Source organism: Neoarius graeffei, chromosome 12 (assembly GCF_027579695.1).
Source record: "Neoarius graeffei isolate fNeoGra1 chromosome 12, fNeoGra1.pri, whole genome shotgun sequence".
In the NCBI taxonomy this organism is placed as follows: Eukaryota; Metazoa; Chordata; class Actinopteri; order Siluriformes; family Ariidae; genus Neoarius; species Neoarius graeffei.
The window spans coordinates 15868121-15885293 of record NC_083580.1 but is presented as its reverse complement, the minus strand read 5'-3'; the positions used below and the strand labels follow the sequence as shown (position 1 = coordinate 15885293).

General features: G+C 39.5%; 1 protein-coding gene across 1 annotated transcript in view; it reads left to right on the top strand.

Annotated features, from left to right (window-relative positions):
• Positions 1-17173, top strand: part of LOC132895234 (transcription factor 4-like) — a 289660-nt gene that overhangs the window by 167613 nt on the left and 104874 nt on the right. Inside the window, 2 exon segments of the mRNA XM_060935585.1 lie at positions 9952-10081; positions 11358-11407. Coding sequence (XP_060791568.1) covers positions 9952-10081; positions 11358-11407 — 180 coding nt within the window.

The following is a 17173-nucleotide window of genomic DNA, read 5'->3' as shown; positions in this document are numbered from 1 at the left end:
CAGGGCTGACACATAGACACAGACAACCATTCACACTCACGTTCACACCTACGGTCAATTTAGAGTCATCAGTTAGCCTAACCTGCATGTCTTTGGACTGTGGGGGAAACCGGAGCACCCGGAGGAAACCCACGCGGACACAGGGAGAACATGCAAACTCCGCACAGAAAGGCCCTCGCCGGCCACGGGGCTCGAACCCGGACCTTCTTGCTGTGAGGTGACAGCGCTAACCACTACACCACCGTGCCGCCCCTGTGAACGTGTCTATATAATAAAAAGAAAATCACACATTGGCTTGAAGATGTGAAGTTTATCTTCCCGTGTTGAAAAACACACATTATGAAGTATGAAATACTTCGCGGACCTGAGTGACATATTTTCTGATATTTCACTCCGATGATGTCACTCCCAGTGTTTTCCCACTAACTAGACGCGCGTTGTCAAAATGGCAAACCGGTTCAAAATTAAAATTCTTTTCCATCAAATCGTGTGCTCTGATTGGCTCGCGAGCGGTCCTAAATCCTACGATACGGACCCCGGTTATGGACCTTTGGCGACTCACTCGTTCACAACAACAACAAACATCGTAGCAATTTTTTGTCAACATTTATTTTCGCAATTCTGAGTATAATAGCATTAATTTTACAGCATGGATAGCGATAACAAGTGTAGTGGTTAGCGCTGTCGCCTCACAGCAAGAAGGTTCTGGGTTCGAGCCCCGTGGCCGGCGAGGGCCTTTCTGTGTGGAGTTTGCATGTTCTCCCCGTGTCCGCGTGGGTTTCCTCCGGGTGCTCCGGTTTCCCCCACAGTCCAAAGACATGCAGGTTAGGTTAACTGGTGACTCTAAATTGACCGTAGGTGTGAGTGTGAGTGTGAATGGTTGTCTGTGTCTATGTGTCAGCCCTGTGATGACCTGGCGACTTGTCCAGGGTGTACCCCGCCTTTCGCCCGTAGTCAGCTGGGATAGGCTCCAGCTTGCCTGCGACCCTGTAGAAGGATAAAGCGGCTAGAGATAATGAGATGAGATGAGATGAGATATATATTATTTGCCAGCTTAAGGTCTGTCCGTATCGTGAAATACCGTGACCGAGGTCTTGAAAATACTGACCGAGGCCCAGAGGCCTCGGTCAGTATTTTCAAGACCTCGGTCACGGTATTTCACGATACGGACCGACCTTAAGCTGGTAAATTTTATAAACACATATATATGTTGCCATACACATCCATGTGAATGAGCCGTTGCTATTGAAACGATGCTGTATTCGATCCGGGACATTTAATATAAACCTATGTTTTTCATTACTGATAGAGCTGCTCTGGTAAAACAGGATATAGCTGTTTGATGAGTAGGCCTGTCTGTGTTACTTAGTAAAGGGCTGTGTGGTGTGTCCACACATTCCTAAGAGGAGCATCAGACGGGTACACCTAAGCGGCAGACGTGACCGTGAGTCAGCCAGGGCTTCTTTTTCGAGACGGATTAGTTGACTAGCATTTCATGCAACTTTCAGCACTTCAGAGCATTTGACTGAAAATATGTGTTTCTTATATTTAATGCCTTTCAAGTAATTGTGTAATTTGACTTATGACCTTTTCAACGTCTTTAGCCTCATGTTGTAAAGGAGCTGAGTGCCAGTAGTAACATGAAACTTGTAGTTATTTACTTACAACATAGATACTGTTACCCCCTTTTCCACCAAATCAGTTCCAGGGCTGGTTCGGGTCCAGTGCTGGTGCTGGTTCATAACTCGTTCAACTTGCGAGCCAGCTGAGAACCAGTTTGCTTTTCCATAGCTCGCGGTGCTAAGGGGAGCCACGTCATTACGTCGCTGTATACGTCAGTTACGTCGCTGTATACGTCAGTTACGTCGCTGTATACATCAGTTACGTCGCTGCGTTTGCATAAACCTTGGCGCGAACATCAAAGCAACAACAACACGGAGAAGAAGCAGCAGCAGCAGCAACAATAATAATAGATGACTTCGCATTTGTACAGCTGCTGCTTCTCGTCGCTTAAAAATGGCGACCTTTCGCGGTCTTGCAATTGTTGTTGGTCTTAACAACTCCGCGCCGCCCCCCCGCTGACGTAAGCTGTTCTTTCCTCTGGCCCAGCAGAGAGTTGGTGCTAGCCTGGAACCGTTTTTTCTGGCCCAGAGCCAGTTCTTTGTTCAGTGGAAACAGAAAACCCGGTTCCAAACTAAGCACTGGCCCCGAACCAGCCCTGGAACTGCTTTGGTGGAAAAGGGGCATGTGTAGGAGCTGTCCTCTCTCTCTCTCTCTCTCTCTCTCTCTCTCTCTCTCTCTCTCTCTCTCTCTCTCTCACGTGTGTAGTATGATGGTAGTGTGCATGTGCAACAGCTGTTTTTTTTTTTTTTTTTGGTTTTTTTAATCTACAGTATGGCTTCCCCAGAGACTGCCTGTAATAATTTAGACACATCTGCCATTGCAAATAGACAGGTTATTTTATTTTATTTTCAACCATCTCTTGCCATTTTCTCAGTGCATGTGTGTTATGTTTCTCTAAGGTATGCTGCGAGAACTGCTTTTCGTCCATGTTTTGATTGCAGTCATGAAGCCATTTAGTCAGAAAGCATAGCTAAATACTAATCAATAAAACTGTGTCGTGTGGCGTTTGAGACATGATACATGATTCTCTACCATGTCTGGGTTCGATTGTCTTGCGATGTTGAGCTGCTTTGTTGTTGGGGGGGAGTGGGGGGGGACTAAATTGGATTGTGAGTGCAGGCTGGTCAGGATCTGAGTGGAGTGGAGAGGTCATTAAAACTGTGCTGTAGAGAGGGAGTGAGAGGAAGAGAGGGAAAGACGGAGGATAAAAAGAGGCTGGGTTTTTCCCGTTCATATGTGTTCAGATCAAACAGCACATTCGCAGTTAGCGTGCCGCAGCAGCTGCTAGTGGATAAAGAGCAGGTCCGATCTGTCAAGAATCTGCTTTAGTGAGCCTGACACCTTCACTCACACATGTGCTCACTCTCTCACACACACACACACACACACACACACACACACACACACACACACACACACGCACACACTCGCCTTGTTCACAGACACATGAATCCGGTGTTTGTATTTCTGGCTTTCTCTTCTCTCCTTTCTTCTAGCGGAGGAGTCATCATCAAAGCTTGCTGTCTTTTATTTGTCATCAAGATGTAGTTTCTGTGTGTGTGTGTGTGTGTGTGTGTGTGTGTGTGTGTGTGTGTGTGTGTGTGTGTGTGTGATAAGACAGAGTTTGGAGGCAGGGTAGAGCTGGTTTCTTTAAATCAACACCACTGGCAATTTAGAAAAGTTTACATATCGCTTGCACACATACACAAGTAACACACAACAGCTGCATCATAGTATTCAATATTTGAGCAAGCATTACAAGCACACACACACACACACACACACACACACACACACACACACACACACACACACTGTTTTGCTGAAATATATATATTTGATTCCCATAAACAGTAATTAGATTTGATAGATGAGTTCTTATGAAAATGCTCATTGACAACAACAATAATAACCATCATCACCAAACAGTTCAGGGCTTTTTTTTTTTTTTTTAATTCCATTCAGTTGTTTTGAAACTTAGATTTTTGCACTGCTGTGTATTTGTTTTAGATTCGATTATGATTGTCATCTCTCAGTTTCCCTGTCCAAACTGAAGTATATGTATCAAAGTCCATCCCGTGCCAGGACCTGGTCTTCCCAAGCAGTCTCCCGACCCAGTACTAACCACGCCCTTTAGGCGCATTGGGCGGCGCCGATCTCTGCTTCTATAGCCCTCAGCCTCTCGCCTATACAGCTAGGGCTACAGTGAGGGGCTAGTCCTCTAGTAACCATGAGAGTTTGACGACCTACCCACATCTGTATTGCAGCGTGCCTTGCCAGACGGCAGTAGGTGCCATTTTTATGATGGTCTTTGGTATGATCCAACCACGAGTAGAACTTGTAGTCTCCCAATCAAGAGGCGAACACGCTAACCAATAGGTCAGCTTGTGGTGAAGTATATGTATATACTTAAATACAGCTAAAAGGTTAAAAGAATACATCTGGGTTTTTTGTTTTTTGTTTTTTTTAAATACCTGAAAAATTAATATTAGTGTTTTCTTTCTTTCTGAGGATTTGGTCTCTAACAGTTATGTATGTGGGTTTGACATTTGAATTTATTTATTTATTTATTTATTTATTTATTACTCCTTTGCACCTACCCCATCCCTCTCATGTTCACAAATGTCTGCCCCCAGGATCTACGGTGGCCCCTTATTAGAGGTGTCTATAAAATGACTGACATGAGTCCTATCCAAACACAAATGTCCATTCCTTATGGGAATTCAGTTTTCCAAACTGGTTTTCTCAGCCACCTTGTGCTGATGTCATGGCTTAAACTAATATTTCTTTCCCATGACTTTTATTTGTAAGAAATAAAAAAATAGACTATTACACCTTTAAAGTCCGCTGCCTTTGTTCGTATGCCCCCTCTCGGTGCTCGTAAAATGGTTTTGCTCAGCATACCTAGTAGACTGCTGTTCTGTTTGGAATTCTGTCACGTATATGCAGTACAGTACATCACAGCAGCCTTGAAAAAAAATGTGTTTAGAATAAAGAAACCCCACCTACTTCATTTACATTTAGCTACTTTTAATAAATAATTACTGTTATGAGTGCTGTTGGCGGTAGCTAACATGAATAACACGTTTAAGTGTGTTCGGAAAAACGTGTGATATTTCAGAGACGGTATGGATAAGAAGCTGCGGAGGATTTCTGTATGAGCAACTTAAACCGCAAATTAATATTTTATTTCTTAATTTATTTATTTTTTCATTTAGTTTTCTGATAATGTAATGGCTCATTGTTTACAAACACACCGATTGGCCTGTTTCTATGTGGCTTTTGTAAAATTCAGTTTGCTTGTGATTAGCTTTGCTTCTTTCCTTTACTGTTTAATTTTATGTCCCTCATTTTATTGTCTACTCTCTTCCCATCCTTCACTCTCTTTCAATCTCTCTTTTTCTCTCTCTTTTCCCTTTTCCATCCTTGCATGGTATGGTGCATTTTCTGTCCTTTATTTGGTAACTCAAGTGTTAAATCAGTTAACTAATTGATATGGAATAGTACGGCAGCACGGTGGCGTGGTGATGCAGTGGTTAGCACTGTCGCCTCACAGCAAGAAAGTTCTGGGCTTGAACCACGCAGCCAACTGGAGCCTTTCTGGGTGGAGTTTGCATGTTAGGCAGGAAAACACGTTTCCTCCCACAGTGCACAGCTCTCTGAAGTCAGCTGGTTTCTCTAAATTTCCTGTGAGTGTGAATGGATGTTTGTCTCTGTGTTGGTTATCATTGTGAAGACATTTGACACTATCCTATTATTGTGAGGACACTGGACGTGACATTACATAAGGATATTTGAAACTATCCTATCTTTGTGAGGAAGTTTGCCGCTATCATATCATTGTGGTATTTTAGACAATATACGATCGTTGTGAGGACATTTGATATGATCCTCTCGTTGTGAGTATATGTGACCCTACCCTATCATTGTGAGGACATTTGACACTATCCTGTCACTGTGAGGACCTTTAATACGATCCTATTATTGTGAGGACATTTGACACTATTCTGTCATTGTGAGGACATTTGAGGCTACATTACATAAGGACATTTGACACTATCCTGTCATTCTGAGGACTTCTGATATAATCATATAATTGTGAGGACATTTGACACCGCATTACATAAGGACATTTGACAAAATCTAATCATTATGAGGACATTTGATGCTGCATTGCATAAGGACATTTGACACTGTCCTATCTTTGTGAGGACATTTGACACTGTCCTATCTTTGTGAGGACATTTGATGCTACATTACATAAGGACATTTGACACTATCCTATCTTTTTGAGGAGATTTGACACTATCCTATCAACGTGAGGATATTTGACATTATCTTGTCATTGTGAAGACATTTAATATGATCCTATCATTCTGAGGACATTGAGCGCTACATTACATAATGACATTTGACACTATCCTGTCATTGTGAAGACATCTTATGCTACATTACATAATGACATTTGACACTATCCTATGAGGACATGTGACACTATCCTATCTTTGTGAGGACATTTGACACTGTCCTATCTTTGTGAGGACATTTGACACTGTCCTATCTTTGTGAGGACATTTGATGCTACATTACATCAGGACATTTGACACCATCTTATCTTTTTGAGGAGATTTGACACTGTCCTATCATTGTGAGGATATTTGACATTATCTTGTCATTGTGAAGCCATTTAATATGATCCTATCATTCCGAGGACATTGAGCGCTACATTACTGTACATAATGGCATTTGACACTATCCTATCTTTGTGAGGACATTTGACACTATCCTGTCATTGTGAAGACATCTGATGCTACATTACATAATGACATTTGACACTATCCTATATTTGTGAGGACATTTGACACTATCTTGTCATTGTGAGGACATTTGACACAATGCGGCTAGAGATGATGAGATGAGATGTCATTTCCCTATCATTATATATAATCACACACACACACACACACACACACACACACACACACACACACACACACACACACACTGCTACATTATTAGAGTGTTTCTTAGCAGCACTCTGACCTCTTCACTTCAGGAAGTGGCTGTCATTGCTTTGAGTGCCAAGACTTGTCTCCTCATTCCGTGTGTGTGTGCGTGTGATATGTGGAAAGCTTTCTGGCTGTTGTTTTCCCCTGAGGACAAACATTAGCTTTTAATGTAACATACTTTTAAAAAGATTTAATTTGGGTTTCTTTTTCATCCAGTGCATCTGAACTCATTTTCATATGAGAATATGTAGTGAATCGGAAAAATGAAGTTCTGTACAGATGCTCTACATCTGAGTGTGTGTGTGGGGGGGGGCTGTCTATGGTCATTAAGCAGCAGTTTGATCACTGTGCGTTGGACAGGGAGTGAACTGTAGTGTGGCACACTGCTCTCATCTTGAAGTGGCTTAGTGGCAGTTTAAAGGCAAGTGTGTGAGTGTTTGTGCGTGCGTGTGCTATGTTGGTTCAGGTTTTCCTGAGTCCCTTCCTTTGGGACTCAATTCCCTACAGAGAAAGCCGACAGACTGCAGTGGGAGACTTTGCTGTGGCACACACACATACACACACACACACACACAGGAATTTACTTACACAACACTCATTCATAAGTCATGTTGCCATCAAGGTTCTAGAAGTAAAGGGTTGCTGTGGTTTTCAGCATAAGAGTATAATAATAGCAAGAACATGAAGGAGGTTGAGTCTGAAGCCGTTAGGTTCTGAAATTCACTGCTCATAGATTAACACTTTGAGTCTATTTTTGCTTTTACCGTGAGTGGGGCTGTGAACCTCGTGTTTGACCAGTCAGTAATGATCACAAGGACAAGCTCCACCACAGTCGCTCCTGATCTGCTGAAAAGAGCCTGGAGTAGGTTTTTAGAAATATGGTGCAGTTTTCTATTTTCTGGGTGGAAAAAAAAGTATATATTTCTCACACAGTGTTTGATGTAGAAATGTGCATATTAATTCATCATTCACTCAGACTCCTATATATTCACCTGCTCATTCACCCACTCACTCTTTCTCTCACACACACACACACACACACACACACACACACACACATATATACATACATATATATATATATATATATATATATATATATATATATATATATATATATATATATATTCTTTCCTGGTGCTTGACTTGCTCCATTGTTGTCTTTTATGCAGTCTGTGTCTATATTTCTCCCCCTTACCCCAACACACTGTTTACATTTTTGTTTGTTGCACTTTTGTAATTATGCTAATGTCTTTTCCATTTTTTGTAATCATCATTTGGTGGCCAAGTAGGCATTGTGCTCCCCTGTTATTAACGCCAAGTGTTAATCCTTCATGCCGCTTCAGGTGTTCCTCATTTATCTTTGTTAATATTTTCTCCTGGATGCCAGCTGGGTACTACAGTGCCAGATCTGAAATCAGCGGGCATGGAATTGTTGAAATTGATGCCCTAGATGCCCAACTTTGACCATGGGAGCGCTCTGCACGTCTTTCGATTATTTATTTATTTTCCTGTCTAGTTGCCACGACGACGTCGCTGAGCTTGAGAAAAGTGTCTCTGAGACGAGACGAGACGCTTTTGTTTTAGCCAAAGCCCCCTTCACCCCAACTAAAAAAAGCTCCTTAACTACGTACCCTGGAGGGAGGGAAGGGGGCCAGTGACTTTATTTAAGACAAGGCCTCTTTTGTTTTAACATGTGAAAGATGGGGGGCGGGGTTGGTAGCTCCTGTGGCCCTTAATTGGCCCATTTAATGGTGTTTTGCATGTGAATGGTGGCCTAGCGGAGCATCACTAAAGTCTGTTGTGTCTAAGTCAGTGATTGGAATTTAGATTAGACCAAACACTTATCTCTCTTCGATCAACTCTACTAATTAACGGCCAGTAACAGGCGAGTTAACTCTACAAACTTTTTTTTTTTTTTTTCGGAAAGGGGGGAGTCATCACATACTCTCACTCACACACTCTTTCTCACTCTTTCGAACTTGCGTTCAGCAAGGACAGATAAACTTCTGGCTTTTTTCTTAGTTGAAAAATGATTATGTAGTGGGTAGAGAAGGCGTTAAAAGCACAAGAGATTAATGAGAAGATGTGCTTTCTCAGGGTAAGTGTGTACTTTTTTTTAGCATCTGGCACACAAACTAATGTAAATGTCAAAATAAACATGTTCTAGACATACTATGTCATTTTATTTTGTAGGCACACGTACTGCAGGATTTTTTCTCTTTATTAAGATTCATTTTGTGTTTTGTTGAGTTCAGTGGAGTAACTTAGAGTTTATTTTGATTACTGTAAACCATGCGGAGAAATAATAAAGCATATTATTCATAACTGAACACAGAATTATTTAATGATTATTACGTGTTATAATATGGAGTTGGGTGGCACAGTGGGTTTCACTGGCATGTCACAACTCCGGAATCTGCAGGTTACTGTCTGTGTGAAGTTTTGTATGTTCTCCTTGTGTCCACATCAGTTTCCTACAGGTTTTCTGGTTTCCTCCAACCTCCCAAAAAATATGCTGGTAGGTGGTTTGGTGTCTTCAAATTGCCCCGAGTTTTGAAAGTGTGTGTGTGTGTGTGCGCGCGTGTGCATGCCTGGTGTTGTGTTTTCCCTTTTCACCCACAGTGTTCCCGTGATAGACTCTGGATCCACCACAACCCTGACCAGGACAAAGCGCTTACTAAGGATGAATGTATAAATAATATGGAGCTGTAATAAGTGACTAATTCAAATTCTACTGTGTATATTATCCACAAGTTTGAATCTATAACCATTTTTCATTCAGCACGTGTGTATTTCTCATGCAGGTTTTCACTGTGATCATTTTTGTTTATCCCGGGGACAATGTGAGCACTGTGTCCCTCATGGTGTATGATTTGTTAAGCTCTCTATAGTTGTAACAGAAGGATTTGTGCTCTGAACTTTCTTACTTTGACTGCGTTTAAATTTTATTCGTGTACAATTATATTTTGAGTGTTTTTATTATCTTGTTGGCTTCATATATATATATATATATATATATATATATATATATATATATATATATGGCAGATTGTGTCTTTGTATATAATACAAAGACACAATCTGTCAGGTATAATTGTCAAATATGTTAAAATGATTCATGATCCAAATAATTGTTGTATATTGAAATTTTATAAATATATTTATATCCAGACATTGAATGTTTGTCCTATATTTTGTGTGTGTTGCAGTAAAGGCTAAATAATTTTAAGGGTTGTGTAAAATCTTGCTTTTATTGAAGTGTTGCCTATGTCTGTGTGTGTGTGTGTGTGTGTGTGTGTGTGTGTGTGTGGTGCAGCAGGGTATCATGGGAGGCGAGATGGGAATGGTGAGTCCCGGGACAGTTTCCCCCACGAAACCAGGCTCTCAGTATTATCAGCACTATAGCAGCAACCAACGGCGAAGACCACTACACAGCGACTCTCTGGGTAACATCATCATCATTATCACCAACACCATCGTTCTGCCGTCTTTATCACATCCTTGTGTCATTGTCATCATTATTATCACCACAGTTATTAGCATGAAAATCACCACCTGAAGATACACTGCCTCATGGCTACTCTCACTACTATCATCATCATTAATATTATCATCGTGATCATTATGATCAATATTATTATTATTATTATTATTGGAATCATATTCCCGATGTTAGAGAGAGCGATTACATACAGACGAGTGACAGATTAAAGGAAAACACCATATAAAGTGTTGTAGTAAAGTGCTGGTCTACAACAAGCCTTCAGAACAGCTTTAACGGCACAGTTCCTACACATCTCTGGAACTGTACTGGTGTGCATTCTTCCAGAAGATTTTCCCTCAGTTGGCATTTTGATGGTGATGATGATGATGGTAGTGGAGAGCACTGTCTCGCACGGCACTCGTGCATGTTCAGTTGAGTTGTGAGCTGGCAACCGTGAAAGTCATAGCATGTGATTTTCCGTCCTCACCAAGTGATTCAGTGAGCCCTCGTGCCCTGTAAATAGGGGCAGAGGCATTCTGGAAGAGACCACACCCATCTTAGGATAAAGGTGATCAGTCAGAGAAACTCTGTATTGATTTGCAACGACGCTTCCTTTGAAGCTGAGAAGGCAACAAGTAAAATGTCGCACGCAGCCCAACACAGCCAGTGCCTTTTCTATTGTTTTGTCACATATCTGTAATTGTATTGTAATGTGTATTTTTGTGCAAACCGTTATTAGTAGGAGTTGAACTTGACTATTCCAGTCGCTTTAATTAATATGAATGCATCATAGATTTGACTGATTAGACCAGTTGTGCTGTGTTCAGTGTCCCAGTGTTTGCCATCAAGCTTTCCACATAGCGTAATTAGATTTTTTTTTAAGTACCTAAATATGGTAGTGCTTCAGAAATCAGGCTTCCAGGTTCGAGCCTTGATGCCCTCCAGGCAATTTGCACTTCTTTTCATATCTCATGAAAGTCTCACCTTTTCATGCACACACACACATAGACACATCCCCTCCTCTTCTTCCTCCTTAAAAAAAACCCCAAACCTAGTTACCTTGATTTCAGGTTGTTTAGCCAGGTTTTGAATTTTGTTTATTTATTTTTTTTAACGTCTTTTAAATGTAAGCCAGCAGCTGGCATGTCATGTCACCTGCCTCATGGTTAAAATGAAGTGCTCTCATCTGAAATGTGCTACTGACATCATCACATGAAAAACGTCTTCTGATTTTTCAGAGGTCCAGACAAAGAAAGTGCGCAAAGTTCCTCCCGGCCTGCCCTCCTCGGTAAGTCACGCCTTTTATCCGTCCTGTTCTTTGGCAGTCTGACTTCAGGGAAATAATTTTTCTTTTTACCCATCCGAGTCTGTATATGCCATAACACATCAGCCAGTGTATTGGTGACGGGAATTTATGACAGTTACATTTGCAGCAACTCTTTGTATTGATATTTCCTCTCAGTCACACATGCCACGATGAAGGTGGTTGTAGCTTTTTGACATTCTGGCCCCAATCTCTGGCATTCCTCTGTGTGTTGCTCATGAACGGGTAGTGAATGCAGCAGTTGTGTTTCATTTGTTTGCATGAACACACCACACTGATGTGCGTATTTACGTGCGCTTTTCATATGCTTGATCATGCTGGTGTTACAATGCGTGTTTGTGTGGTTTTGGGATATTTGAGCAGTTTTCATGTGAGTTTTTGTTTATTTTCCGAGCAGATGGTCATTGCTGGGGTTTTTTTTGTTTTGTTTTGTTTTTTTTAAATCTGTAATTTGTATTTTGCATTTTAATATGCATTGGCAAAATAGTAAACAGTGTAGAGTATATTACTTTCTTCTGAGATCATGTTAAAATGACGCATGACATTTTGATTTAAGATGATGGAAGAGGGTGTTTTTTTTCTTCTTTTTTATAAAGTTTAGTTAAAACTAGTTTAATAAATTCCCAACACGCTACCATTTATAGAGCCATGACCTCTAATTTCACTTTCATAGGTGAAATCGTATAAGTAAACTGCATTAAAGTATGGCAGACTGTTTAAGAAGTTAATTTACCCACTTGATAATTATGCCAGAATAATGCAGCAGTGAAAAGAATATTAGTCCACATTAGTACGATAATATTTCTTTCCCTCTTTTATTTTGTTTATCAAGTTTACGGCAGCAAAAGCCCATGAAAGAGCTGACATGCTGTGCTACGTTTGATGGGAACGATAAAGAAAGTGCTATTCTATCTATCCTATCTATCTATCTATCTATCTATCTATCTATCTATCTATCTATCTATCTATCTATCTATCTATCTATCTACACACACCTTTGTTTAGCATAATAGATTTTTAAAGTCATGGCTGTGTATTTTTATTTTATTTTATTTTTTAATCAGAATAACAAAAAAAAAAGAAAGTGGCAAGAATGTGAATGAAAATCCTGACTGTCGATCATCATTATTAATTATGAATGCATTATGCTGTATAGAAATTACTCTCTTCACTAATAGTTTTACAAATCTTTTCATGCGTTTTTTTTAATATCTCACTCGTTTATGAAACGTGAAAACATCTCTTGAGTTTGTCCTTGAGGAGCTTTATTTTCACCCGACTCTCCTCGTTGTCTCTCCTCTGAGTGCATATCAGAGTTTGTTTAAAGTCGACAGCGTTAATTAAATTAAGTTAGGTCTAGCAGAAGGCGCAGTCGGGAGTTATTCTCTTGTGTGCGCTTTAATCCCTGTTCCCTGAGCTGGTCTGCCCCCTTCAGGATGCTTAAGACATTGCAGACGGTTCTCTCTCTCTCTCTCTCTCTCTCTCTCTCTCTCTCTCTCTCTCTCTCTCTCTCCTTGGCATTTTTATTTTAACTGGTAGCACCAGAGTACAGCACGAAAGATTCCTGTGCTCGTGAGCAGAAATTTGTTTGGACTCTTGAGTAAAGCTGTAAACCCTCAATTTTTCTGCTGTGCTTTGGCAGTATTTTGCATTATTTGAAATTCTTTTGAATGTGTCTGCTAGATGGAGACAAAAAAAAAAAAAGAAAACATGTAGCATTAGATGAGGAAGTTACAGCCATTTTACTGGATGATATCCACATGACACACTTTGTTTAGAGGCTTATACAGTTTTTCTTTCGCTTCATTCTGCCGTCCACTTCATTGTCTTGGTCCATAAAACACAAAAACTCTTTTGTCTTGAAGGAAACAAATGTTGCTTAATTCAATAAAGTGTTTTAATAAAGGCTAGCAGAGGTTTATAAGAGCTAATACCACTTTACTGCCGTGTCGCTGAGCTCATGCGCCTCAATGACATTTCCAGACAGTAGAGCTACTGCTAGTCCTCTCTCACTGTCTGTCTGTTTCTCATCTATGTTGTAAACGTAATTGCTGGTCGCTCCAGCTGGCCTCCTAGACCACTCTCAGGCTGGCAAGAAAGGTACAGCATGCTGGGAAACATGAGCAACATAAGTAATGCAAAAAAAAAAAAACCACAGCGAATAAACATCAGACCCCCAAAACACTGGCATGAATCTGAGACCCGCCATTTTCAGTGTGTTCTCATAGAAATTGGGGAGGGAAAAAAAGAGAGAGAGAGGTGAGAGAGAGAAAGAGATGTGTCTCCATGGTGATGGGACTGATTGACAGGCTCTTGAGCGGGTGGCAGTGAGGTGTTGGCCAAGGCCCAAAACTTGAGGGGGGAAAAAGAAAATGGCCGCCGTAACACCAGCTGTCACCATCAGCGTTGTCTTAGGAACCAGAGAGTGGGAATCATGTATGGATTGTGTGTGTGAGAGATTTTCCCAGGCAAGAACTTATAGACTTTGTGTGTCCCCAGCCAGCGCTGTGCTAAACGCTTATCTTCGGTCGTCTTCCTTTTTTTGTTTGCTTTTTAAAATAAGATTTCAAATGAAATATTGACCGAATTCATAATAAATGATAATAGATAAAATCCATTTTAAACACTTTTGTCATAAATAAATAGATACATTAATGTTGATCTTACAGTTTTATGAATGACACACACACAAACCTAAAAACCTAACACTCTTGCTTTTAATTTTGTCATTAAGAAATTTATTGACCTGAAAAGACAGAAATTGTGGAGGTGTGTGTGTGTGTGTGTGTGTGTGTGTGTGTGTGTGTGTGTGTGTGTGTGGTTTGAAAGAAAAAGAGTGCAGTCCAAACTTATGTGACCAGAATGTACCATTCAGTGACTTCATGCATTTTTTCAGCTCTTTCCTAAATGAATTTAAAAAAGGGAAAAAAGTAAGAACAGAAACAGCTGTGTGTCCATGGCAGATACAGCCATGCTATTTGGGGGGGGGGCTCTTAATAAACGTCTCTGTGTGACAGCAACACTAAAAATATTTCATACAAATGAAATATTATGGTTAATAATATAATAACTTTATGCATGGGCAGAAAAAGAAATAAATAAATGGTATGGAAGGAAAAATACCTTGTATTTAATCTCTTTTTGTAAGCAAAACTAAAGGATGAATACACAGAAGGGTATTGTATATTGTTTTTAATTTGTGTGTGTGTGTGTGTGTGTGTGTGTGTGTGTGTGTGTGTGTGTGTGTGTGAGAGAGAGAGAGAGAGAGAGACGGAGAGAGCGCAGACGTTCTCTGACCGCGGGCATGTCGGGTCATTGGCATCAGACCAAATTTTCCCGGTCGGGAAAATGTCTGCTCTCCACACGTCTGTAGAAGAAAAGGAATGCAAGAGAGAGACGTTTGTATCTCTCACGCTACCGTTTTCACCTAAAAGAGTGGAAGTGACGCACTTTCTGCCTCGCTGTCAAACACACAGTCATATTGGAGACAAGTGCTGCTAATAAATGCTAATCTCTACAAACGCTAGAGAATATATTATCAGGAAGAAAACGAGTCTGAATGGCGTTTCAGCTTGAAAAGGGGATACATTTCTGTATGTGTGTGTGGATACATTTCTGTATGCTAAATTTCTGGGGAGTAAAACAGCACATTAAATGATTGATCAAGAGATTTAAACTTGGATATATAAATACTTAATTTTTTTTAGAATTAGGATTATTATAGTTAGTATTATATGACTATTAAATAATTAAATATCATAAGGAATAAATAATAAATATTACTTTTTTTTTCCTTCAGTGCTACAAATAGAAGTGGACCTATGAGGAAGAAAAAAAAAAAAATATATATATATATATATATATATATATATATATATATATATATATATATATATATATATATATATAAAATTTTTTTTAATCTCTGTTTTCAAAGGAAATGAAAATTTTGCTAGGAGAAAAACATTAGTGTTATGAACAACCTGTGATACTATAAAACGTGATTCTATAAAATACATAGCACCATCATGCAATAATGAATACACTCTATGCTAATTTTGATTGATTGATTGATTGACTGATTGACTGATTGACTACAAAGCTAATTTTATCATCGAGACTGAGTCCAGTGCTCCAAGTGAATACGGTCATACAGATGTTCAGCTATTGAGTTGTAGTGAATTGAAATGAAATGAATAAATGAGACAGAGCTCTGAAAGCAATACCAATAATACCATGAGTAGCAAAAACTTCTCTCAGAGCGTGTATTAGGTTTCCTCACACTCGGCCCACCTTTCTTTTGTGTTGTGTCAGTTTACTCTTTTTGTTTCGCTTTTTCTTCGCCATCGGGCGTCATCATCGTGCTCAACGCACCAGCAGCCATTTTGTGTGAGCCCCGCTAATCAAATTAGCGCCATCCTGTTTGTTTACACGCGCATTTTACAAAGGGAACTTTTGTTCGGCTGCAGCTGCAGATAACAGAGCCGTCCCGAATATTTTGGCCAAAGGGAAAAAAAAAAAGTAATGTAGTCGTGCAGCGATGAATTCCTCATGCTGTCTGTGACAGCAGCATTACGTGTTCCATGACTGTTCAGTGTTTCTGTTTGAGAAAGTAATTCTGTGGGAATATTATGGGATTTAGTCATGTTCTTTGCATTACCAAAGTGAGTGTAATAAAAAACTGGAGTAGTAGTTTTTTTTTTTTTTTTAATTTAAATTCCATGTTGTGTGTAATGTTTAAAGAGATGTAATATTTACTGCACACATACCAGCTTTCTAAATACAGATGATTTGGGAAATATATTGTCACAAAAATGTGTGTGTTAGTGCAGTATTCATTTCCTGAGGATGTCCAGAAGAATTTGATTCAGCAGCTCAGGTGCACATGTAGACGTTGTGAGTGTTACACAATCTACAGTGTAAAAGCTACGCATACGAGCGTGTAAGTGCAATAATCAGCACCAGTAAGAGAACATCAGGACTCCAGTTAGAGTTCAGTGCAGATTGATGTGGTGAGAATACAGAGTGGATGGCCAGGAAACAGTAATGCAGTGTGTATAACACATTTATAACACGAGTCAGCGGGAAAAGGTATTCTGTGTGAAAAGTCAGTGCAGGATTTTCAGATTTGGAAGACAGATCTTGTGCACGTTTTACCCAGATGTGAGATTCATCTGGATGATTAGAGCAGGTCGAGTGGAACTGCTGTAGACGTCGAGGTAGAGAAGGAATTGCCTTTTAAATTCAGGAAATTAAATTAATTGAAATGTGGACAAATATTTTCAAAAGGTAGCAAAGAGTTTTAACTTGTACTGATGGACTTTTGTTCTGTATAATGGACGATATAGCACAAAACGCTGTTCATTATGTGTATATAGATGACCTCATCAGCTTCTTTTTTCTTTTTTTTTTGCATAGAAACAGTAATAAATATATTTATGAATAACTTGCAATTATGCAACATTATTATTGTTCTTGTTATTATTAAACACTAATAGTTACATTATTACAATATTATAATATGATTATAACAATCGTAAAATAGTTATCGTAAATAATAGTAATAGTAATAATAATTATTATAGTAAAACTCAACAATTATTTATTTTCTAAGACTTAATTTTATTAGACAGAATTATTATTTAAAAACTATCAAATAATAACTCTTCTATTATTATTATTATTATTTCTAATAATAATATCACAAACGGTGTCTCAGAGCTAAATCTC